Consider the following 26,088-nt stretch of genomic DNA (forward strand, 5'->3'; position numbering starts at 1 on the left):
ATTTTAACAGAACGCTTTTTAGGAACCCCAGCCAAAAAAAATCCATTGACAACGCAGCATTGTAGTATCACCAATGTTTTACAGATACATCATTTTATATCGTTTTTTATTATTTTGAGCCAAGCGAAAATTCGTGCAATGTGTGATTGTTTAGATATTTTCTTATCTTATAATCTTTCAGCCCAGAAAACTTTAAATGTGTAAGAGCGTGCGTTTTAATTATTCATACTTATGGCCAGAAGATGTCAAACAGTGTCGGAATCATGATTTTACACAAAGATTATAATGGTTTGTAATTTCTCTTAATATTATTCACCGCGGTCCAATTTCTATTTCCTGTAAGGCGACATTGAAACAAGCAATCATTATATGTTTTGATTTCATCATACAAACATTAACACCGCACTAATAACGCATTTTTACATAATAACATTTTTAAACTTGAAAGCCGCATATAAATTCAAATGATCGTGACCTTAAAGCAAAAACGCAACAATTCTTAGTGCCCGAGGCGCTTAATCATGTCCGTTGGATTTTGGTGCTCGTTATTCAGTCTATCCAGAGGCTTGAAGAAGGCACAACCGGTGTGGAGAAAGATGTTTTAAAATATCAGTCATTTTAAAATATGTTTACGCGTAATAATTTACGATCTTCACGCGTTAATGCATGATATGTTTACTCGCTTTGTGTCAGACGTCGGAAAGCGAAAGACCAATGTTAATGGGCCGCTAATTAAAAATTACCATCTTTTTCGCCGCATCTGTGGTTAACTTTTCGCAAGTTTCCCGCTTTTTTCGCTGTCAGTTATTTTGAACAATAGAATCAGTGATGTTATATCGAAGTGCGATTGTGTTAATGGTAGCGTCGATTGTGGATTCATTCCTGTTTGGATTTAATTTTCTCGCTGCACGAGGTCTTGTGGACGCAAAACAATATAGTGAACCCAAGCCACTGTTTGATGTGAACTATGCTCTTGGACATATCGCCACTCTACTATCATCAAAATGTAAATACCCTTTGATTTAGCATGTGTTTTCTATGTTCACATAATATTACATAATACGATATAATATAGACGAGTATTAATCTGAGACTTTGAGAAGGCGTTGAAGGATGATGTAGAAATCATCGATGTAATATATATTTTTTAAATAAATATAATTAATCATTATCATAATCACAACATTCACTGCATTTAATGGTGCATAGGGCACTGAATTTAAAAGTGGATCTTGATAATTTGATTTGAAGTTGAAATGACCAATCTTACGCTGCAAGTGCCAGACCAGAGACTATGAAATATGACATAAAAACATCTAAATGTCAACTCTGTTTTGAGTATGTCCAAATGCTTGTAGACTGGCTGGATTTTCTCCCTAGGGAGTTGTTCATATTTAAATTTATTGCAACAGAGAAGGAAAACATTTTTGAGAAGGGATTATCGATAAGGAAATTTTAACACACTGTGTAATATTCACAATTCTGCCTATGTTTGAACATCCACATTTCTTCAACCCTTCCATCTAAGGACTTTTGTGAAGTAAAAGAGCTGAAACCTTTATCATGTGGGTGAGATTCATCCGGCTGAACCAATTAACATACTAGGCAACGCCTGAAAACAATTTTTTATACGTCTTCTTTTACCAGGCAGTTAATTCAACAATGTTATGAGTATGCCCAAATGCTTGTAGACTGGCTGGATTTTCTAGTTAGGGAGTTGTTCATATTTAAATTTGTGGCAACAGAGAGGGATAACATTTTTGAGAAGGAAATATAGAAGTCTTGGCATTTACAGGGCTTAAGAACTGTCGTTGGCTGGTTCACTTCACAAAAGTTAACTGATGGAAGATTTTAGGGAATGTGTATGTTCAAACATAGGCAAAATGGTGAACGTTACACAGTGTGTAAAGTGGTCACTCAAACCAGCCAATGACGGGTCATAATCCCTGTTAGTGCCTAGACTCCCATATTCCCTTCTCAAAAATGTTTTCCCTCTCTGTTGCAACAAATTTAAACATCTAACTTTTTATTAATGGTTTTATATAAATAAATCAGCCTCGTGGTTTAGAGTTCAGCGCATTTGCCTACCATGCAAGATGTCTCGGTTTCTGATCCCGACATGGTGGACATGAAATATTTATTTTAAAATGTGTATTTACAACTAGAATATTTTATAGTTTCTGGACTGGTACCTGAAGCGTAAGACTGATCATCTTACCTTAATACAACAAAAAATATCAAGATACGCTGCAATTGGTGTACCAATGCAGTGCCCTGTGCACCATTAGGTGCGGAACGGGAATGAAAATAAAATAATAAAATTATTTATACATGCTGTATATTATATTATATAGGGTGTTCATTAAACCCTGTCACATCCGAAACCACGATGATCAGTATGAGCAAGAAGACATATTGGCACATTAAAATATTTTTTATAACAAATATTTTTTTTAAATAAAATATTTAAAAAAGCAAATAGTTGCTCACTTCTGCAGGGGAGAAACGAGAAGGGGGTAGGGGAGAGTCCGATACTGCGCCGCGCTCCCGTCACTTTTCACGTGCAGAAATAAGCAACCATTTGATTGTTTAAATATTTTATTCAAAAAAAAATTATTTGTTCTAATTTTTTTTTAATGTGCTAATATGTCTTCTTGCCAACACTGATCATCGTGGTTTCGGATGTGATAGGGTTTAAAGAACACCCTGTATATGCATATTTTGCAATTAAAATTATTCAAATTAAATTTATTTTTAAATATTGTCAAGGTTTCCAATCACAGTGATTAAATACAGCACAGAACACCCGGGCTTAAGAATAATCACCTTTTAACTATCGTGATCTTGCAGTGAAAAGCGACCCGGCGTTGGTTTGTAACGTTGTAACATACGTGTTTTTGAGGTTGAACTAATTCAATTAAATCGATCAGCATATATTTAAACCACCGCCATAATATTAAAATTTTTGTGATCTCGCTAGAAATTGAACCTAGAATCCCGTGTGTAAGGCAAGCATCTTAGCCATTACACCAGGGGCCGTCAAGTTGGAAAAACACAAACCTTTGAAATAATTTGACACAATACTAAAGTATATTTTTACTGACTAAATGTGAACGGAGATATTTCGGACGGAATCAGCGCCCCGATTTCAATGGAAGTTAACATTTATCTTCAATTCTATCTACAAAGTAAAATGAAGTTTTCTTTATGAAAAGCAGGATATGCATTATTTTTTTTCTTTTAAACATGGTCATTATAGGTTACCGACGACGATATTTTAAATGTTCATGCAAATATACTCATTTTCGTACACAAATATCGGTTTCTCTTTATAGACAGTCGAAGATAACTCGTGTTAACTTTCCATTGTAATTGAAGCCCTGATAGAAGAATCTGTATACCTGGAAAGTTTGTTTACTAGGGATGAAAAGACCGCAAAAGATATTGAAAGAAGGGTGAACCAGATAAACGGTGCACTGAAATATACCTTAGCAAACAAATGTTTGTCGCAGGAGGCAAAACTAGTAGTTCACAATGGAGTTCTGGTGCCGACCCTTATGTATAGCAGCGAAGTATGAAATTGGAAAAATAATGATGAAAGTAGGGTGCATGCTATCGAAATCGTGGCTAAAAGGATCTACGATGCGAGTGTTGATGGATGCAGAAAACAATGAAGATCGAGAAAGACTTGGCACGACCAAATCCAACAAATACTTGAAGATGGACATGTATAGAGTAGGAATAATTGGCGTGCGCGCATGAGAAGATGCATGAATGTAGGGGAATCGAGGTATGTAAGAGAGAGTAATATAGCGTTGTATCCCCTCTGCCTACCCCTACGGAGAAATGGCGTGGTGGTTCGTTTGATATATTATAAGAGTTCCCGGTTTTCGAAGGGTTTGATTACTCTTTAGGAATCCTAGTACCTAGTCCTTAAACTATAGCTTGATTAGAATGACAGTTGTCAGCGAAACCGACGACATAACTTTGTAGTAACGTCTAAGGAGTGATTTATATTGACACACGAAAAATCATTCGTATCTGGCATGTTAATTTATTTTTTTAATACAATAATGCTTGACATATAAATCAACATAAATATATAAAATCAGCTTTAAAACAAAAAAAAACTAAAATAAACCTAATTATTAACGATGTTTTTACAAGGTTACATCATTTTGCAAACGTTAGAGATGGGAAAAATTGATCAATGTAAATTGATCGAATAAAAAAAATCATTTGATGTCGTTCATAAAAAAAATATAAATGTCTTATTTGTTGGTGAACAATTGTCTTAAACATACGATAATAGGCTTGTTTTTGCGTTTTTATATAAATTTTCTGAAACAGAGTTTCATGTTTGCATGAAAAAACTGATTAAATTGATTTGATCGGTACATGATCAGTGATCAGTAATTTCCCATCACTATTGACATTAGTTTGTCAGCTGTTATTTTAATTGAGCTCTATTTTGAGGATTATAGTCTATGTGACTTACGAGTTATATAATTTATTAAAGTACATATCGCTAGCCCAAAGCAACAGTGAGATAAGCCCGAAATTTTTGATTTTGAGATACGCATACAGATATGTCAATAAATTTAATGAATGAATGTTTTCAAATAATAAAATATTGAATTTAGATAGTTAACCTTTCTGAAAACAAAGTATTCATAATCTACTTCAAATAATTTGATTCAGTCAGACCCTTCGCACGCCTCAAAGTCCGATTATCTCAGAACGTGTTCTTCAGAGATATCTCACTGTTGCTTTGGGCTAGCGATATTATGTTTCTGTTAGTTTTGTTTGACAGAACTGCATATTAGGACAATTATCAAGAAGTTAGTGTATATTGTTTAACCGCTGAGTGTTCTAAATACGAAACAATGTCAAGATATTCTTGACGTTTTAAAAAATCCCATGGTTTAGATGGCGCCGCGTCCGCAAATAACGGCCAGTGTAGTGGTTTCTCGAGCTAGTAAAGTGCATTCTAGCCAATAAAATAATGATAAAATCGACGAAAGCATTCAATGCACTAAGAATAATTATTGGACACAGCATACCCGTCTTTAAATACGAGTATTTAAAGTTTTCTATGTTTTTATAAAAATAAAAATAAATACTATTCTGTTGACGTCAGATTTCTTACGAGTATATTACGCTTATACCTGTACGTCCGTAGCGCCCAATTTAGCCTGTTAATTATGACGTATGTACGTCAGGTTTCGTTGAACTTTTTATTGCTAAATATACATTTATTTATTATTATTTTATTTATTAAATTTAAATAAATCAAATGAAATCCTTAAATAATGTTACTGAAAACTATTAGAGTACTGTTTCGTTAAATATTTTTTTTTGTGGTATAACTCTGGAATAAGCCTGCGATCTGTCATCTATCACCTGTCGTTTTTCAGTTGTAAAACGTTTTTTTTTTTTTTAGTGATACGGTTCAGTGCTATGCAAGCTCCTGACGTCACTGCGACTGTAAAATGGATTGCTTTCATCTCGAATTTAAACAATTTAGAAAACATGCTGACTTTTTAGAAACTTGAAAGTGATACATCGTTTATGAGTGTAAACAATTTACATTTCATTTAGATAAATTTAATTGAGCATTTGTTTCGAAAATAATCGTTGTTATTTTTAAATATTATATATATTAACATTAATTTGTTAAATTAAAATATATGCGTCTAAAAATTTATCAATGGCATATTTCATGATGTATTTCATGAATGTATATTTTTTAATTACTAATACATGTATATTTGTAATATACATGTATTTCCAAAAATAAAAAAATAAAAAATGTACCTATCCCTAACTCTATGAGGCCAAGAGCCCTGTGTTGAGTTGGGGTACAACAAAATGGATAATATACTAAAGGTTTAATTACCATTCTCCATTTTGAAATTTCATTTCATTTCACCATTCAAATTTTGTTTATTTTTAAGATCCTGTTTTGTTATTTGTACAAAAGATTTTATGTACCTCCGAGTTTTGTATATTTTAATACCTTTAAGACGTGAATAAGACATTTAATCGTACTCCTGCAAATATTGTCTGTTAAATTACAGTTATGTATGTGAAATAGAAACAAATTGTGACAGGAATAGTTGACTGTACAGAACCACTTAGTTTAATAACAATACATGTGCCAGCCAGGATTTGTAGACAGTACCACCTGTTTCATGTACCAATAAGTAAATCATCGTATGTTAAAAATGCTTTTTTTCGTATGACTTTTTCAGTGTATAATACAAAATTTAAAGATATAGATTACACAAACATCACTCTGTCAGATTTAAATTTTACTCTTAAAATGCATTATGTAACTTAGAAATTATAATAATAAATATGTACATCTCCCTTCCCCTCCTTATCCTCTCTTCAAGCATGTTTGTCCTAATGCCGCCCAATTTACAATAACTTACTGTTCTTCCAAAAAAAATTAAAAATCTTTGATTATTAAAAAATATTTACGAGTACATGAAAATAACATTTTTATGTGTATAAACTTATTCGTATTTCATTAATATGTAATAAACTTTCTTTACTAACTTTGTATACTTTGTAGAAATCTGTTATTAGTTCTGAGTTTATACACTATATCCGTTAGTTTACTATAAATATGTATGTAGAACTGTTGATTTCCCAAATAAAATAAAATAAATAAAACTCTCAGGTAAAAATCCTGAAAAAGTAAATAGAATGCGGATAAGCGGGCTTTTACACTGCAGTGCTTTATTGTCCCTTGACTGGTACCTGAAGCGTAAGACTAATCACCTTACCTTTTTTCCAAAAGATGATCAAGATACGCTGCGTTTAGTCTTCTAATATAGTGCCCTTTGCACCATCAGGTGTGGTAAAAAAAATCACAATGACATTGCCTACTTTTGTTACTTTTTTATCGTATTTTAAATAGTACTAACCATGTACATATCATCTTTTGAATTGAACTCAAAAAAATCTAACACTCGGACGTGTCGAGGACGTCAATTCATACAAATCCACGCTCCACTGGACCGGATACTGATTCGACATAATATATATTTATATCAACAATATTTTTAATTTGTCCCAATTTTTGTAGACAAGGACTGGATTCAACTCCCTGGGGAGCTGTTCATATTAACATATTACAAGAGAGAAAAATAACATTTTAGAGAAGATAATATAGAAGTCTAGGCATCTATAGGGCATATTAACTGTCATTGGCTGGTTTAAGTGGCCACTTTACACACTACGTAACATTCACCATTCTGCTCATATTTGAACATCTATATTCCTTCAATTATTTCATCTGTTGATGTTTGTCAAGTTAAAGAGCTGAAACCTTTATTTATGCGGGTGAGATTCTTTGCCTAGTATGCCTAGTGTGCCTAGTATGTAGGTGAAATAATTCAATTAGATCAATCTCACGTCGTTCAAGTTTATCGAGTTGCTCACAGCTTAAATCAGTCATGGAAACATCAGCGTAATCTAGAATGGTTAGTAGTAATGCTTGTACAAGGGTGCATTTAGTATTAATAGGTAAGATTTTTTGCAACCTTCTAAGTGAAGTGAGTGTAGACTGAAAATATATTGCGGCTTAATTCATTAGTATGAGCTCGCCAGCAGAGATGTTCATCCATTTATACCCGGAATAAGAAAAAGGTTACTTATAAAAATATTTACTACCTAGTATAACTAAGCTAAGTTTATTCCATCGTTTATTTTTTGAACATGCCACATTTCTGCGTACATTTATGAACAAGCTGTGCATGTGCAGTTACAAATACTAATACGTTATTTGGATTAGTATTAGTAACAAAACAAAACGTACCAAACAAATGTCATGCTTAACTTTAGAAATCCAAGTCAATCAAAAACGATAATGATGTTTATTAATTTAATTATTAATGTTTCATTTTATTATTGTGGCGTTGAGAATTGAAATTTATTCTAAAAGAACAAACCGTAAATAAACCATACTTTCTGGGCGTCACGTACTTTTGAAATATAATATTTTTAATGTAAATCCCATTTTTTATTGACAAAACAAATTTAGATTCCGTAGTAAAGTTAATTATTCACCAAAGCAATTGCAACCAATCAACTGCGATCTTACATGTTCAGTACTTGATACAACAGATAAAATTCAATATCTCGGTGTATACATAGACCAAAACTTAAAATGGAAAGACCATATTAGTGAACTAGTTAAACGAATTAGAAAATGTATATACATATTAGATTAAGGAATATTTTTTAAATAAATAATTTAAAAATAACTTATTACTCAATTGTACAATCTTTGTTACAATATAGTATTGTAGGGTGGGGTGGTTTATACGCCAATATATTAAACCCTCTTAAAATAGTACAAAGATTAATTATAAAATTAATTCTAAAGAAACCCTCAACATTCAATACGTCTTTTTCTTCTAAGGCTTTTTAAAATATTTAAGGTTCATACAGTAGACACTCTTTATAAACTAAATTCTATTATACAAATTTATAAAAAATAAAAGCATTTGAGATGAAGTCACTCAGATACCAACATAATATTAAAATTCCTAAATTCCACACAAGTCATGGTCAAAATAGCTTTGTCTTCAAAGGTGTAAAAAATTATAATAATCTAATGAACTAAAAAGTATTAAAAATAATATATAAATAAATTAATTAAAAAGTAAATCTAAAGAAATTTTTTGAACACGTGTAAAAACTACATTTAATTTTAATTAGTATAAATGTATAATTGTTTTATGTTTTTTCTATATATACTTTTTTTTTTCATGTACTCGTATTTAAAATTATATAAACTCTTATAAATAAACAACTAACAGTGTATGTCACTCTCCAAGCACAAGAGTTAGTATCTTTTTTGGAGAGTTACAGTGATAACATTTACTAGATGTGTAAAAGTATATATGTAAAGAATTTTTTAAAAACATGTACCTTTTATGAAATTTATTATTAAAAAATAAAATAATAAAAAAAATGATTGAAGAAAGACAGAAGAAAGAATTACGCTATAAATAATAGCGCAATTCAAAACCGTTTTCCTTATTTATTGTTATATTGCATGAGCATATACAATGTACACAAATAAGTATATTTGTTTCTAGGGAATCCATTTTTCAAAATGTTTTTTTCACACTACATTTTTTTTTTTCACTACACATAAATATATCAATATAACACTTAAGCATTTTAACATTAATATGGAGTGACCACTGGTAAGATAAGTCTTTATCTAACATAAAGATTTTGCCACGAGGATTCGTGAGTTATTTATGTATGTGCTTTTATTTTTTTTTTCAAACTCAGCAAAATCAAGAGAAAAGCACGCCGCGTAAACTTGAATATTTATTAACCTGTTTTTACGCTGGTAATAGTATGAACCTAACATAACCTTTCAGGGCTAAAGTCACCGTTCGCTCTTGTACTGTTCGTGCAATCTACAAGTATGCACACAATAAATGCACCTAGCTATTTTGTTATGATGGGCAGTAGATACTTTCCCTTGCCTTACCACAAATAACCCTGAATGTCTCAAAGGGTCAAGTGTTAAAAATGTATTTATATAAACACTTTATATACATATAAAGTTTACATACATAAGCATAAGGGTCCTGGGTTCAATTCCTGGCAGGGTGGACGTTAAATAATGATTTCAAAGGTTGTTAAAACTAAAATATTTCATTATTCCTCGACTGGCACCTGAAGCGTAAGGCTAATCACCTTCGATATATGCTGCATTCGGTGAAGGTACCAAGCCAGTGCTCAGCGAACCATTAGGTGCAGATGGGTACTCTTTTTGCAGCGTATCTTAAACATAATGATGATCGGTCTTACTCTTCAAATCAATTTCGAAGTTATTTTTAACTAGTCTCAAAAATAGATCCTATACTATGTATATCGATTAGCATGTCAATTAATTGGTAAGAGAGATGTACCAAATATGGAATAGCTTAGGGAAAAAATATAATTTTAAATCATTAACGCATTTTTTACAAATCGTCAAATTAATGAATCTTGCAGACTCCCCGTGAATAAGTGCATTAAATCATTTTAATATTTTCACTAACGCGGCATAAATGTTTGACAGGTTATATTTCCAAGTGCCATTAGTATTTTAGTGTCATTCTAAATACTTTGTGATTAAGTGCCATTTTAATTTTCAAAATCATAATAAAATCTTATTTCATTACTCAAGTCATTAGCCTAATTGCTTTTAATAGCGTGCGTAAAAACTAATCCAATGTTCATTGTTATATTCAGTTGTATAATCTTTGGCGTATCAGTCGTTTCTGTAAGACTAGAAAACAATACTTATATGATCTAATCATAAACTGAGGGCAGTTTCTACCACCTTATTTTTAATAAGGTTATTTATTAATGGTAATCAGGAAGTTAAGTGGTTTTTAAGTATTTTTTATTTGTTGATGGACTATAAAACTAAGCCAAAATATTTATTTTTATTTTTATATACAAGTGTTCTTTAAGCCCTGTCACATTTGAAACCACGATGATCAGTATGGGCAAGAAGACTATTAGCATATTTAAAAAAATATTTACATCAAAGAATTTTTTTTTAAATAAAATTTTAAACAAAACAAATGGTCGCTTACTTCTGCAGAGGAGAAGCGAGGAGAGCGCGGCACGCATTTTTGGCGTATCAGACATCCACTCCTTCCTCCTTGTTTCTCCCTTGCAGAAGTTTGAAACCATTTGCTTTTTCTGATATTATTTTTTTTATTTTATTCGTTCTAAAAATTTATTTTCATGCGCTAATATGTCTTCTTGCTCATACTGATCATCGTGGTTTCGGATGTGACAGGGTTTAATGAACACGCTGTATAGTATTATCTTCTTTTCCGCATCCGCTCCTAAAGCTCGGGTTTCCTAGGACAGCGGTGCCCGTATTTTAACGGCCGTAGTGAACATTAATGCGGTTGACAGCCGTCGTAACGGTGACTAAAGAGCGGTTTCCTATAAAAATGGTGTTGATAACACCGTTAAAAAATAAAACCACTCTCTAGTCACCACTACGACGACTGTCCACCGCATCACCGTTCACTACGGCCGTTAAGATACGGGCACCGCTGTCCTAGGAAACCCTAGCTTTAGTGGAGCATGTGGACATCACCAGTTGCCTTTAGGAATTTCAATGGGTGGATGGAGAGTTCAAGAGTCGAAATATATTCACCATAGATAGACAATCGACATGGAAAATTCATATCAGCAATTTAATTAGCAAAGTGGCGACATTATCGAGTCTTTTTTTTTAAATCAAAAATTTTGTTCATAAAACAGAAAAAAATTCTCATTCATGAAGCCTATGTAAAAACTAAAATATGTTATATGCAACTACTATAGGGAACAGGGTATCAAAATGACAAAACAGACTACAAAGACAACAAAATAAAATATTAAATTTAGTATATGACCGTCCCTATCTAACAGCAACTAGAGAACTTTTTAAACAAACTAAGCAATTAAATATAACTGAACTCTTTCAACTAGAATCATTAAAATTTAACCGTAAATCAGCGACTAGTGTAATTGTAGACGAAGAACTAAAACTTGTAAAAAATTGTATGCAACATGGACATAATATGAGATTATCAGAAACATATCACATACAATTTTCTAAGACAAGACAAGGACAATCAAGACTACTAAACCAGGGACTGAAATTATGCAATAAACTACCAGACAAAACTAAACAAAAGACTCAGAAAAACTTTTCAAAAGATGTTAAAAATATTATTTTGAACAACAGAGTATGAATAAAAAATTTAGATATTATTTTTGAAAAATGAATGTGATAATCCGTAAGGGTTAATAAATAAATATTCAAATAAAAAAAATGGTCGGTTTTCTATTTTACATACATATATTTTTAAAACATTTTAATGTTTTCTATTCTTATTATAATATACATACAATCAGGAACGACCAATGTCAGGAATTCCATGTTTGAGATGCACATTCTAAGTATCATTGATATTCTAAAAATAACTTGGGTTTTTTGCGAACAACGTTTAATTTATACATTATTGATCCCACATAATAATATGATAATTATTTCTACTATTACGTAATAATTTAATCATCAAACATCTATATTTTTTAAATAGGACCGCGTGCAAAAACATCACAATTAATGTTTGCATAATAATTATGTACCACCAACATTTTCCTTGTATGCATACATAAATCAACCAAAAAAAGTACATAAGATATTCTTAAAAATCGTGTTGAACTTCACATTTTCAATATTAATGAGGTATTTTTAATAAAAATGTTAAATATCAAAGTATTTAATGTCCTTGTACATCTTAAATATATGTTAAATTCTTTGAGTGGGTTTTGTATATATTTTTTAACAAGATCGATAAGTAAACATGTTTTGTTTAATAATTTAACTGCGTATTTATGTTTTTTGTAAAATCTTCTTCTGTTCTTCTGTCGAGGCTCAAAAATATACTAAGACTGAAGGATTATATAACTTATATTTTAAAAAATAATTTTAAATTTAAAATATTTTGAGGAACGTTTTCACCCACTTCAGACAGATTAATTTATAATTTATTTTTTAAATATAAGCAGGGATGTCACCATGGCTGTCAACGTGTATATCGATAACTGCATGAAAGAACTGAAAGACTTAAGAATGAGAGCAAAAATGGGTGATTTAAATGTCAATTGTCTTTTGTATGCTGAAGATGCCGTGCTTCTTGCTAACAACAAAGAGGAACTGCAATTCTTGGTAACAAAGGTCTACGATGTGTGCAAGGAAATCGATTTGCTGATGAATGTCGATAAATCGAATGTGATTTTTTTTTAAAGAAATTCAAGTATGACTGAATGTGAAATCACTGTGAATGGAGTTATACTAAAACAAGTAGAGGAATCTGTGTATCCGGGAAGTATGTTTACTATGGATGGAATCACTGAGAAAGGTATTGAAAGGAGGGTGAGTGCCGGGAACAGAGTGAACGGTGCACTTAAATCAATCTTGGCAAACAAATGTTTGTCGCAAGAGGCTTGTCCCGACCCTGATGTATGGGACCCAAATATGGACTTGGAAAAACAGGGATGAAAGTAGGCTGAATGCTGTCGAAATGCGATCTCTCAGGCGAATGTGTGGTAAAACTATGTACGATAGATGTACAAAAGTTTAGAACCATACATTATTTGAGGCTGAGATAAGCACTATCGACAAAATCAAGAAAAGCGCTCTGGGCTGGTTTGGACATGTAAATCGAATGGACAGCGAAAGAACGGCTAAAAATATTTACAATGCGAATGTTGATGGATGCAGAAATAGAGAAAGACATGATATGACCAAATCCAACAAATACTTAGAGATGGAAATGTTAAAAGCCGGAATAATCGGCGCGCGTGCATGAGAAGATGTGTGAATGTAGAGGAAGCGAGATCTGTATACAAATATAGAGTGATGTGGCGTTCTATCTTCTCTGCCTACCCTTACGGAGGAGCGGCGTGATGGTTTGTCGTTGTTGTTAGTAATTATTTACAGTGGAATTCCATCAAGAATTGACTACAAATAACATAAATTAAATTAGACTAAAGGTTTTAGAGGCTTCTCTTAGGTAAAAATACTGGAAAAGGAAATCAAATGGAAAGAGGTTCGATTCCTGGCGGGGTTCAAGTGAAATATTGGTTTTAAAGGTGGTTCTAAACAGCAATATATATGTTTCGAAAAAGCAATTGTAACTTGAAGACACGAAACCTTACTATGACGGTATAGTTAAAGATCTTCTGTTTTGATAGCCGGAGAAGGTACAGCCCTCATAAACAAAAAGGCAGCTATTTGCTAAAGTCATATTTTGAGATATGACGCATTGAAGTATTTATCAACTTTGTGCAATTTTTTTCAAACCGTAAACAAACATAAGTATTACAATATTTTGAGATTGTCCAAATGTTTGAAGACAAAAGACTGGATTTCACCCCCTAGAGAGTCATTAAGATTAACAAATTACAAATGGAGAACATTTTAGAGAAGGGAATACGGAAGTCCAGGTATTTACAGGGCTTACGACCTGTCGTTGGCTGGCTTAAATGGCTACTTTACACACTGTGTAACATTCACCATTTTTCCTATGTTTGAAAATCCATATTTCTTCAATTCTTCCATCTGTTGATTTTGGTGAAGTAAAGGGCCGAAACCTTTATTGTTGTAAAGAGATTCATTTGATTGAATTATTTCACATACTAGGCATCGCCTGAAAACAATTTTCAAATATTTAAACTTCTTCTTGGAGCATTTGGTTTTATTACAATATTTTGAGGTTTTTAAAATGTTTGTAGACGATTCCCTTCCAACCATATTCACTTCTCTAAAATGTTCTGCATCATTGTTGTAATTTGTTAATCACAAGTATGTCAATTGTTTCAAAGCATAACACCAATATGTATAATCCGTTTTTACTAATGTTTTTTAAAAACTTTAAAAACATTGTCATTTTTCGTATTGAAATATTTTTCTTTTATTGTATGACATGGTTCTAAATTTCTAATAAAAAATTACCTAATATTTAATTCATTTGGTGATTTTTGTCGAAAAGCTGCATATTTGCTTATGAGGGCAGTAAAGACATATAAATCTATTGAGTGCAACGTCTTAGCGACTCTGGATGGAATACATAATATTTCTAGCCACTTACAGGGCTTATTTTTTTATTTTTTTTATTTATTTCTTAAGTTAGCTTATATTAAAACTAATATAAACTATTATGTACATTTACATCATCTATATATATTTACATTTCCTTACAGTAACTTATACATTTATTTTTAAATTCTTTCAGACACTTTTCATTCTTCATACATTCAAGCATCTCATCATACATTTTTAAACCCTTATACATCAAACAATTTTGCGACTCAGCTCTTTTCAATAATGGTAGTCTTATTTTATTCTTTTGTCTAGTAGCATATTCATGACAATTTTTGTTTAAGACAATTTTATCCTTAAAATATTTTGGTAATTTATCGTGAAAAAAATTATATATAAATATCAACATATTAAATTTAAGTCTCCTTCTTACAGATAACCATTTTAGTTCATCTCACTAACATTTTATGTCCTGACATTCAATGATTTATTTATCAATTAACTCTCTGAATACCATTCATCGTTTTGCCTACGTTTAAACATGCATATTTCTTTGGTTCTGTTTATTTTTGTGAAGCTTGTTGAATAAAAACAAATTAATAAGTTTGCCATGCACACAAAAAAAAATATTCTAAAAACGGTTTATTTTTCAAAAAGAATTGATACAATGCCGCTTTATTTCAAAGTTCAAGTCCATTGACAATGAACCCGGTTCGCTAATTAGATAATTGATAAAAAATAACCTAACAAAACAAAATAATAGATACTATACAGTTTGATAGTTTTTCAGGTGCTCGGTAATAGCAATATTTATTATTGCAAATGTCATTAGCATTGTGACGTTAATATAACAAATAATCATTAATAGCAACAATTAAATTGAACGTAAAATACTTAATTTTGTATTTGGTAATTTTATAAGATATGTATTTTTTATTTTCAAGTGCCTTTCCACTATAATCTTTATATGTATAATTCTTCTGTACGTGTGATGTCACTGAACTGCTCCTAAAAGGCTTAACCGATTGACGTGCGCTTTTCAGCGATATCTAGATCTTTGCGTTGCGCGTGTTCATAAATATTAAATTTTTCAATCGAATCTATAAAAAAATAAAAAAATTCATTGACCTACCAGTTTCTCATTCGACTAGAATTCATTTACAATAAAAAAGAAAGATGTTTTTTGTGTTAAATAAAAGTTTTGAATGTTTACAAATAACATTTGCTTTTCACGGATCCCAATCAGATTATTTCCTTACATTCCTTATAATTTCTTCTCATTTATTTCTTTTTACTGGATTTAAGGTAATACTAGAATAATGTTACCGGACATTCATGAATAAAGTGCACCCCTGTTGGTGAGAAGAGCCGAGTTTGACATTTGCAAAAAGAATTCAATATTTGAATATGAATCATTTTTCGTTTCGGAATTTAACCATAAAAAAGTACCTAGTATCAATGAAAAGTCTTTTTCCAAGCTAATAGCAGGCAAGCCAACGTTTGGGCAGGTCAACGTCTGCCGGGTCCGCTAGTATTTAATCAATGTTCTGGCATCTGAAACGTAAGAAAAAATATCTCCGAGAGTCATCCACAAAATAAATATAAAACTCTTATTACTGTGAAAAAAAAAGTAAATAAAAAAGAAAAAAAAATGCAATACTAAAAACCACGTTCTAAAAGCCAGATTTTCAGCAGACGTCTAATATCAGATAGCAGATTTCTAAATAATAATGTTAAAATCTAGGCAAACAAATAATTATTGTTGGACCATAATTATTTAATTAACTAGAATTCGCATTTAACAAATGAATATATTGATGCACCCATGCAGCGCAGCAGTAAATATGGGCAATTATCAGAAAAGAAAGCATTCGTCGTAACATCCCAACTCTATACCATGACTTTTTCCTACCCTGCATAGCTAAAATAAATATTCGAGTATAGCTGCCTCTAAAAATAATTGTAAAAACCAATATCGTGGATTTCAAACTTGTTTTGTAATTCAAGCAAATAATTCTGTTGAATCATTTAACAATGCTTAGATTTCCAACGATTACTCGGAATTGCGACGTAGAAGGTCTTCATATGGTAATCAGTTATTAGATTTTGATGGTTCTCGCCATTTAAATTAACTTCAAAAGGAAACGGTAACTTGTAATAGAGATTGAAGAGATAGTTCTCGCTGGCGAAAATGACGAAACATCTTAGATATTTGCATTATTACTTAACTAATATGAGTTATATTTTTCAGGTGACGCCATCAACTCGCTGTATAGATCAAGGCTAGAAAATACCGTGGACAAAAATCAAGTTCGGTTATATCTCTACACTCCAAGAGGATTTATATCGTACAGAATACTTGAAGCTCCGCAATACCTTCTGGAATCTTCTCTGTTCAATCCGTACCAAAGAACGATACTGTTTGTCCACGGGTATAAAAACACCCCGGATGAACCAAATGTCGAAAAAATCGCAGAAAACTACTTTAGAAAAGGCGGACATAACTTTTTGTCTTTTGCATCGAACGTCTACACCAGCGGTGACTACTTACCGGCTGTGGGACTCACCCCTTACTTAGGAAGGATTCTGGCTGAATTCATTATGGACTTGGTGGATCGCGGAGTTCCGTATGATAGTTTTCACCTCGTCGGGTACAGCCTCGGTGCACAATTCACCGGCGTAGCGGGAAGAATATTCCAAAGGGAAAGAGGCGTGATGCTGACTCGCATCACAGCCATTGACCCGGCCACCGTTTGCTTCGCCTCTCCAGATTCTCAGAAACTAACGAAAAGCGACGCTAGATATGTGGACGCCATTCACACGACGATACTCAGCTTCTCACGGGAAAACGTTGGCCATGCGGATTTCTACGTGAACGGAGTATCTGGTCCTCAGCCGGGCTGCGGAGGATCAATATCGTGCAGTCACACGAGAAGCATCATCATATTTGCGGAGTCAATTTTGGATGAAAACGCGTTTATGGCCAATGAGTGCGAGGATTGGGAGGCGTTCTTAAGTGAAGAATGCAGGGACAGAAGTGTGTCAGTTCTGGGACAGGGTTCTCCATCTTACAGTAGAGGGAAATATTACTTGAAAACCAGTAACAGATATCCTTTTGGATTAGGGGCCAGTGGTTTATAACTTTTAACATATGATCGGTGTTTGACTTCCTACATATCTACATATCAGTGGAAGAGTATTTCCTTAGTTTTGTGAATTTTCATTATGAAAAAACTTTTGTACAAACAAATACTTCTCAGGAATGAAATGACTTATAAAGTATGAAGGAATAAGGTTGCTGAAGGTTGAAGCTCGCAATGCTCCTGATTTCGTGTGCAATATTGTTAGAGTTGCACTATAATATGTTGTGTTGGAATCTTTAGAAAATGATGACATTGCTTTCTTCGGTCATCGCACTATGTCAGGTGTGTGTCTCGATTATGTACTATGAACCCTACAAGTATAATAATGATTTTTTTTCTTGTGATTTCCTTGGAATTGAAAATTATGAAATACATTTTATTTATTTATTCAATAGCTTACGCCTCTAACAAAATATGAAAGGTAATTATAAAAACAAAAAACAAAACACTGGTCTACAAACAAAATATTTTGAATTGTAAACATTTAAACACATAACAAAATATTAGAAGATAGTTTTTTACTGTTATTTTAACTCAAAATAGAGAAAATTCTAACTTAACATTTCCGAGCCAGAAGATGAAAAAAATCCGTGAGTTCCTGAAGGGGGTACCAAGAATACCCTAGCCAAAATGCTATAAATACGACTTTAAAATAATATATAAAAATCTCGTTTTGATTGTCATTTTAGTGTTTATTAAATTGTTTCAAAAATATTTTTTTTTCTGTGGAGAACAACACTGATCGAAAATCTCGCTACGTGTTAGCGTCGCGGTACGCGGGGAGTTGAGAGCGGGAATGCAAATATAATGTAAAGCACGAAATTGAGTTGTTTGTGGTTATGGCTGGCAATTAGCGTCCAAATAGCAAAAAGTACACGTGCTAACCGCCCAAATATATCAAAGATTATTTAACTGTAAAGCGGTGAACTCTCACCTACGGATGCGAATAGTGACACCTCACTAGGGCCCAAAAGAATGAAATTCTGAATTTTGAGAATAGGTGTCTCAGAAGAATCTTGGGTGTGCGGTGGTTTAACTTTATGAGGAATAAAGTAATAAGATAACGGACGCAGCAGACTCCGGTGACAATTGTCATCAAGCGGAGGCGATACGGTTGGCTAGGCCATATACTGGGGATGCCTCCTGAGAGCCTTAACCACGCTCGTCTATTTTACAAGGCATCGAGTTCTCGACGTCCTGGACGTCCACTGCTGACTGTTCGTCGACAGTTTATGTCTGAACTTCGGGACGAGAACCTGACTTGGGAGGACTGATAGAGATGCGTGGAGGCTTTTTGTGAATACCATATGCTCCAACTAGGGAATGAATTGAATTGTTTGTTTGCTGTTTGCACGGGGGAAAACCAAACATAAATGTGATTTAGGATGAAAGAATTCGACAGAAAAATATTTTAATAATTTTGATACTTTCTTAAAATTATCGGATAGAATTACGCAAAAAAATTCAATCAATATGATGGTCAGCAAAAAAGTTAATGAAATTCGTCCCATTCGGGGGACTCTAGATCCCTCCTCAGGCCCGGTAGGGATAATATATAACTTCTGCCTCATAACCTGGTTATCAGCGCGTTTGCCTACCATGCAAAAGATCTCGGATTCGATTCCCGATATGGTTGATATAAAATATTTATTTAAAAGGTATTCGTCATCATCATCAGTGGCGCTACAGCCCGTTGTGGGCCCTGGCCTCCTCCAGAATTTGTCTCCGTTCGTCCCTGCGACCCGCGGCTCTTCTCCAGTTAGTCAGGCCAATCGCTTTAATGTCCCTTTCCACATTATCCAGTCATCTTAATTTTGGCCTGCCTCTGCTTCGTCTGCCTTCCGGACTGGTATAAAGAATCTTTTTTGGGCGCGATTATCATTCATTCTGTGCACATGGCCCAACCATTGTAATCTTCTTATTTTGATGAATTGTGCAATGTTGGGTTCGCCATACAGTGCCTCTAATTCATGATTAAACCGTCTCCTCCACACTCCGTTTTGATTGACAGCACCAAATATCTTCCTTGATAATTTTCTTTCAAATACTAATACCATATTTTCATATCTTTTGGTCATAACCCAGCATTTGGCACCATATGCAATGACCGGTATGAGGAGAGTTTAGTAAATAATGGTCTTAGTTTTTTTTAGTGAGCAATTTGGATCCCAGATGTTTAAACAAGCCATAATAACATCTCTTTGCTGCTGATAGCCGTGCTCTAATCTCGGTAGTATAATTGTTATTATTAGTTATTTCAGTACCTAAATATTGCTTAACAAGTGTTCGTACACTAGAATATTTCATAGTCCCCGAACTGACACCTGAAGCCTAAGATTGATATACTTACCTTCATGTTACAAAAAAATATTAAGATACGCTGTGGTGTACCAATCCAGTGCCCTATGTGCCAATAGATGCGGACAGGGAAATGACGATGACGGTATAATTAAATGTCTATTATTATACTGTGATATATGTACGGTATATATAGTAGGAAAGTCTATAAATTTCATTTTAACTTGTTTTTCCTATTTCGAAATAGAGCAATCTCCTAATCTGTCTTCATTGGAAAAACGTAAAACTTAAATGCATTTTCAAAATACTTAATGCTAGAATTGATGTCCTATCTCTGTTGCAATCCATTTCTTTTCATGTTGCCAACCATGGCTATTTATTAAATCTTCTAAGAGAAACTTTTGTTTTTATGCCCCTTATGCATTTTATGTTTAGAATGTGTAGATTAGTCAATTCATCACAAAGCTTGGAATTCTTTGGGATAGATCTTCCGGCTTTTCGTAGATCTCTTCGTGAGTAAAATAGTGTGCGATGAAATTAGCATGGTTTAGCTCTTAGTTTTTATGAATATATTCTATACCATTATTGTATTGTCTTTGTTTGTCTTTGCTACATAGTTTTATATTCTTTTGGTTCAGTTTCTTGTATTTATGTTTCTTCGTGTAACTGTTGTAATCGGCTTAAGCCGTATTTATAATATTATTTTTTTTAAATATGATTGTATTGCAAAAAACCTGCTACTTTGGGGTTGCGTGAAACACTTTTTTATTAATATTCTTTGTTTTGCATTACTTTTGGATCTGGCGTATTTGTAGATATGCAAAAGTATTTATTATACTACTATAAAATTCCATATTATTATATGTTAATTTCAGTCACTAATGTGGTTATTATCAATTGAAATAGTTCATAAGATTTATTTATTATTACCACGTTTGTTCATGTGATCATGCGGAGAATGAACTATTGTCAATTTAAATTAATTCCTTTGCAAAAAGAACTTAGATTTTGCAACGAAATATTAATAACCTGTTTGTAGTCATGTAACTCGCCATTATGTTATTGTTCCTTTATATCCTGGGTGGAAACTGAGCATATTACGTGCTTTGACCTCACTGACTTCAACTTCCTGCGAATCGACCCCGGAATCGATATAAATAAGTCTAAATAGCTAGGTAGGTATCTGCTTATTGCAATCAAGGCCGTTTGAAATATTATCTACGCATTTATTTCTTGAAATTATAAAATGACTAGTAATCACGTTGAGAAAAATAAAGTCTATTATGTAAATATTACATTCATATTTACTGAGTGTTTTAATATTATGTACATCTTAAAATCTTCAAACAAAAATATAATCTGTTGTTTCCTGGCTTTTTGGTGCCGATTACGTTTCTTCGGTTATTTTGGGAAATGCTGTTGTTTTCTGCTTTTTTGAAGACTTAAGATGGATTTCAAAGTATTTTTTTATCTTAAGCTTGTACTATTTTCGCACGTAGGGTCAGAAAATAGTACGAGATAATTTTTTTTTATGAAATCAACACAGTCGTACAAAAATAAATAATACATACAAAATAACAGCAAAAAAACATACCGATTTGGGAGTTTTAACATAAGAACAATAATATAATAAAAACTTAACATACAGTTCACCAAGAGCTGAAGAAAATGGGATAGGAAAACAAGAAAGGAAAAGCGAATGAATAACGTAGAAAGAAGAATAAAACATTAAATAATGGAAACAAAATATTAAAGAAAATAATTAGAGGAGATGCGTTTAAAATATGGAATACCTTAGAGAAAAAAATCCTTATTAATTATAATCAAATCCATTTTTTTTTCTTGAATTTATCTTCAAAACATTATGAAAACATAAAATTTAGTCTATGGTATTGTCGACCAGAAAAAGATTGAAAATTTTGTGGAGAAAAAATATTGAAAAATAATAAAGTGAAACTTCTTCTTCTTAGTTTTTTTTGTCTTTTTTCACCCCTAACTGGGGTGTTCTAGCCAGTGTCAAGTTTGAGATTTAATTATTTAAATATTTACACGTTTGTTAGTACTATCCATACAAGTTAGTGTGTTAGTATTTAATATTACATACACTTTACATAATATATAACTTATTTACAACTTAATACCATTTATAACTACATATTTACTTAAAAATTTTAATATATGTTTATTTGGTGGGGACAAGATAGTTAAAATATTAGTAGGGAATGGGACGCTGATTTTGGAGAGGTCAGATAGGAACTCAGGATAACAATCATTTATGGGGCATCCAAAGAAAACATAATTTAGATCTTCCTCCTCAAGCTGGCATTCGCACATGGCAGAGTCCCGGACATGGATTCTAAACAAATGAGAACTATTACAACAATGTCCAATGCGCATTCTGCATATAGAAGATGTCTCAAATTTGTTCAGAATCACTTTGGAGAACCAAGGCTTTTCTGTTACATAAAGTGAAACTTACGAAATTAATCGTACTTAAATCGAAAAGGCACAAAAACGAAATAACTGTCTCTGAAGTTTGGATGTAAAATGCTGTATGTCATTCATACAATATTTTACTGTACGTCTATTTCGAAGCATAATTTCGTAGGTAATTCATACGATATTTCGGTAGTCAGATGGCAGAAGGGACCATCTGTATTTTTGTCTATGTTTTAGTTTTCAAAAGTTTGTTTGTTTTAGTTTTCAAAATTCAGATCTTTAAGTCATATTTGTTCCATTTTACAGTAAGGTATTTTATATACAACGTTTTTGATTCCGTTCATAAAATTAAATTTATACAACATAATCTTATTCTTTTGGAGAATTCTGTTCTTGCCGATTGAGCGAAACTGGTAAAAGGTAAGTTTTTTGTAGGTACTTTATTTGGTTATCTGCATTATTCTTCTTAATCTTAAAAATTTGCTTATTGGTTTGTGATAACCTGCCTCTATAATGTCGCCCAACTGGGACCAAATAATTTATTTCAACCTCTTATAAACACTGAACCTTTACAATTTTTCAAAAATCAGCGTCATTTAGAATGTTAATTTATTATTAAAAAGCAATACTAAAATATTTTGGTTTGTGGATTAAAGTCTTGAAATTGAGACGTATTTCAGCTCTCCTGAACATTTTTGAAAATTACAGATGGTCCCTTCTGCCATCGGACTACCGATTTTACTCAGTGCCTTTTCCGAAGCATAATTATATCTTATATGCATTTTTTACAAAAATGGTAAAACATTTGTTTTTTTTGTAAGCTCGTATGAAAAAAGATATAAAAATAAATTTACATACCTTCCGTTAAATCGCGTTTTGTGGATTACGATATTATTCGTATATGTAATATATATGCATTCCCAGAGCAAAAATAACGCAGATTATTATTCTTTGTTCCCAAGACGTCACTTTTTTGGGAAAGAACATACTACAATGCGTTCGAATGTTTAATAACCCTATGTTCATGTGTTCAAATATTCCAGTATGCCTCCCTAGATGAAATTTGTGTTTACTCAGTTCACCGACAGTTACAAGCACTACTAACACATTAACACTGGTATATTAAACGTTCGAACGCGCTGTACTTACTTACTTACTAAAAGTACGATTAATTGTTCTCATCTGTTGTGGAGAGGTGTGTCGGGGAGTATTCACGCGTATCGCTTATATGGATATCGTATGGGCAGAATTAAAAAAAACTATTTTATTTTAAGCCTTAACTAAGGAACAGCCATGTACTGAAACCGGTCGGCTGATTAAATTTATGTATTGGTTTTACACAAATTTAAAAAAAAAAACCATCCAAATTTGTTGCAACTGAGGGAAAACATTTTCGAAAAGGACTTATGACCTGTTCTTGGCTGGTTTAAGTGGCCACTTTACACACTGTGTAACATTCACCATACTGCCTATGTTAAAACATCCACATTTCCTCAACTCTTGCATCTCTTGACTTTTGTGAAGTAAAAGAGCTTAAACCTTTATCATGTGGGTGAGATTTATCCGGCTGAACGTGGGCTGAACCAGTTCACCTACTAGGCAACGCCTCACAACACTTTTCTTATTGTTATACTTCTTCTTTTACCAGCTAGTTGATCTGAATAACTCCCAAGGGAGAATATCGAGCATTTCTGCAAACATTCGGATATACTCAAAATATTATTAAGAACAATATTGAGGTCTTGTGGCGTAAGAGTCATATTTGTTTATAAATTCAAATTAAACGCTGTCTGTGTCCAGAATTTAGCTTTTTTTTCACAGAATGATAATAATATAATAAAATAATCATGGTTTATTAACAAAAATAACAATTACTTTATCTACTACATACACGTCTTCTTTTAGTGCCTTGCCGGGTCCCCCCGACGTTGGCGATCACTACAGCGAAAGCATATGTATCTGTCCTGCGTTACTTTTATATTTCGCAGCCAGGACGACTTCTTATTGATGTACCCGCCGTAGTGATTCCTGAGAAAAGATGACCAGAGTGGTTTCCCATTGCCTTCTCTGGTGGATTTTTCTGTCGGGGTTACCTTCCCTTAGCTGGTTGGTTTTGGTTTTGAGGCCCCAGAAACTCGCCTTTCATCCTCTCGCTATCTGCTGTGATCACACCGTTATGAGTGAGATCCCATTGCCCGGGGTTCGCGACGTGGACGCTAACGAGTAGGACTAGTCAGTAGTGTTAAGCTAGGGTTTCCTAGGAGAGCGGTTCCCGTATCTTAACGGCCGTAGTGAACGGTGATGCGGTAGACAGCCGTCGTAACGGTGACTAGAGAGTGGTTTTATTTTTTAACGATGTTATCAACACCGTTTTCCTAGGAAACCACTCTCTAGTCACCGTTACGACGGCTGTCCACCGCATCACCGTTCACTACGGCCGTTAAGATACGGGAACCGCTCTTCTAGGAAACCCTACCTTTACCGGTGGAATACAACTGGGCGTTCGCTGCATTTTATATAATCACATCCTCCAGTAAGATGTAACTCACTGCGATCCTACTGACAGTTCGAACCCTCTACATACACATACACACTTAGGTAATAGATTTATCTGGATCATGTCTAGTCTGCCTAACTAGATGCAACCTGAAAAAAGAAAGCGTGTTTATTAATAAATAGGTGCGAAGGTTTTCACGGTCACTGTTATCAATATATTTCTTTTTTGGGTGATACCGTGTGTGTTGGATTTGTTCCGACGTTTCGGCTACCATGATGTTTTTAATAATAATTTTAAATTATGCACGATTATTTCTTATGCCCCGTTACCTGATAAGAGTATCAGAGCACGTTATCTTCTAATATAGTTATAATCATAGAATTATGAATAGTCCAGAAGGAGCGCAGAATCATATTTGAATATATTCGTAATGCCGTCGCGTAATGTTGCACGATGGGAAAAATATAATCAAAACACAAATGTAAGATAAAAAAAAGCAATCTGTTAATTTCTCTAAAACTTTAATGTGCACGCGGAAATATTAATTGACTCAACAGAGTAGATAAGTAAAGGGTCATTTAATAAGAGTAATTGAATTAATGAACTTTAAACTTTAAATATAAAACAAATTTTATATTACATAAAACTGATATTTTTATATCATGGGAAATAATATTTGATGTTTTAAAGATAATGTCGGTCAAATGTCCACGAAAGAGTGGTTTCATCCGAGATCCAATTTTCATTAGTTCTCTCATTAGATGAGCAAAGTAGGGTAAAAAAATTTACTACCCTGGCAACACTAACGAAATGTTCATTTTGTTCCTTCGACAATCTGACAGATGGGAAAATAATTCAATTTTTAAGTAATGCATTTGCTACATACACATTCATTTGCTAATTAAACATAAATTGTGATTGCATCCTGTTTCTTTAAGGTCCTAGCAGTATTTCTACACTTTAAAAGGACACAACACGGCTTAGTTGAATTCAAATCAGGAGTTGCGTACTGAGCGACGTCTTGTTAGTTGACGACATTTTGTTAGTGTTGCCAGGGTCGTCAATTTATT

The 26,088-nt window shown here is 32.9% G+C and overlaps 1 protein-coding gene across 1 annotated transcript; it reads left to right on the forward strand.

The window, feature by feature from the left end:
• The first annotated feature begins 577 nt into the window (after nt 1-577).
• LOC148282726 (phospholipase A1 4-like) lies at nt 578-17,875 on the forward strand. Its single transcript, XM_088224633.1, has 2 exons — nt 578-1,006; nt 16,893-17,875. The coding sequence occupies exons 1-2, from the start codon at nt 829-831 to the stop codon at nt 17,780-17,782; spliced, it is 1,068 nt and encodes a 355-aa protein (XP_088080759.1). The 5' UTR covers nt 578-828; the 3' UTR covers nt 17,783-17,875.
• The last annotated feature ends 8,213 nt before the right edge of the window (nt 17,876-26,088 follow it).

The sequence above is a fragment of the Micrasema longulum genome, unplaced genomic scaffold, assembly GCF_059751315.1.
Source record: "Micrasema longulum isolate JH-2025_06_02 unplaced genomic scaffold, ASM5975131v1 h1tg000299l, whole genome shotgun sequence".
In the NCBI taxonomy this organism is placed as follows: domain Eukaryota; kingdom Metazoa; phylum Arthropoda; class Insecta; order Trichoptera; family Brachycentridae; genus Micrasema; species Micrasema longulum.

Bases quoted from the DNA above. Each gene is read 5' to 3' on its own strand.
- LOC148282726 (XM_088224633.1), top strand. From the start codon at position 829: ATGTTATATCGAAGTGCGATTGTGTTAATGGTAGCGTCGATTGTGGAT. The intron at 1,007-16,892 runs GTAAATACCCTT...TATATTTTTCAG, and splicing joins CACTCTACTATCATCAAAAT to GTGACGCCATCAACTCGCTG.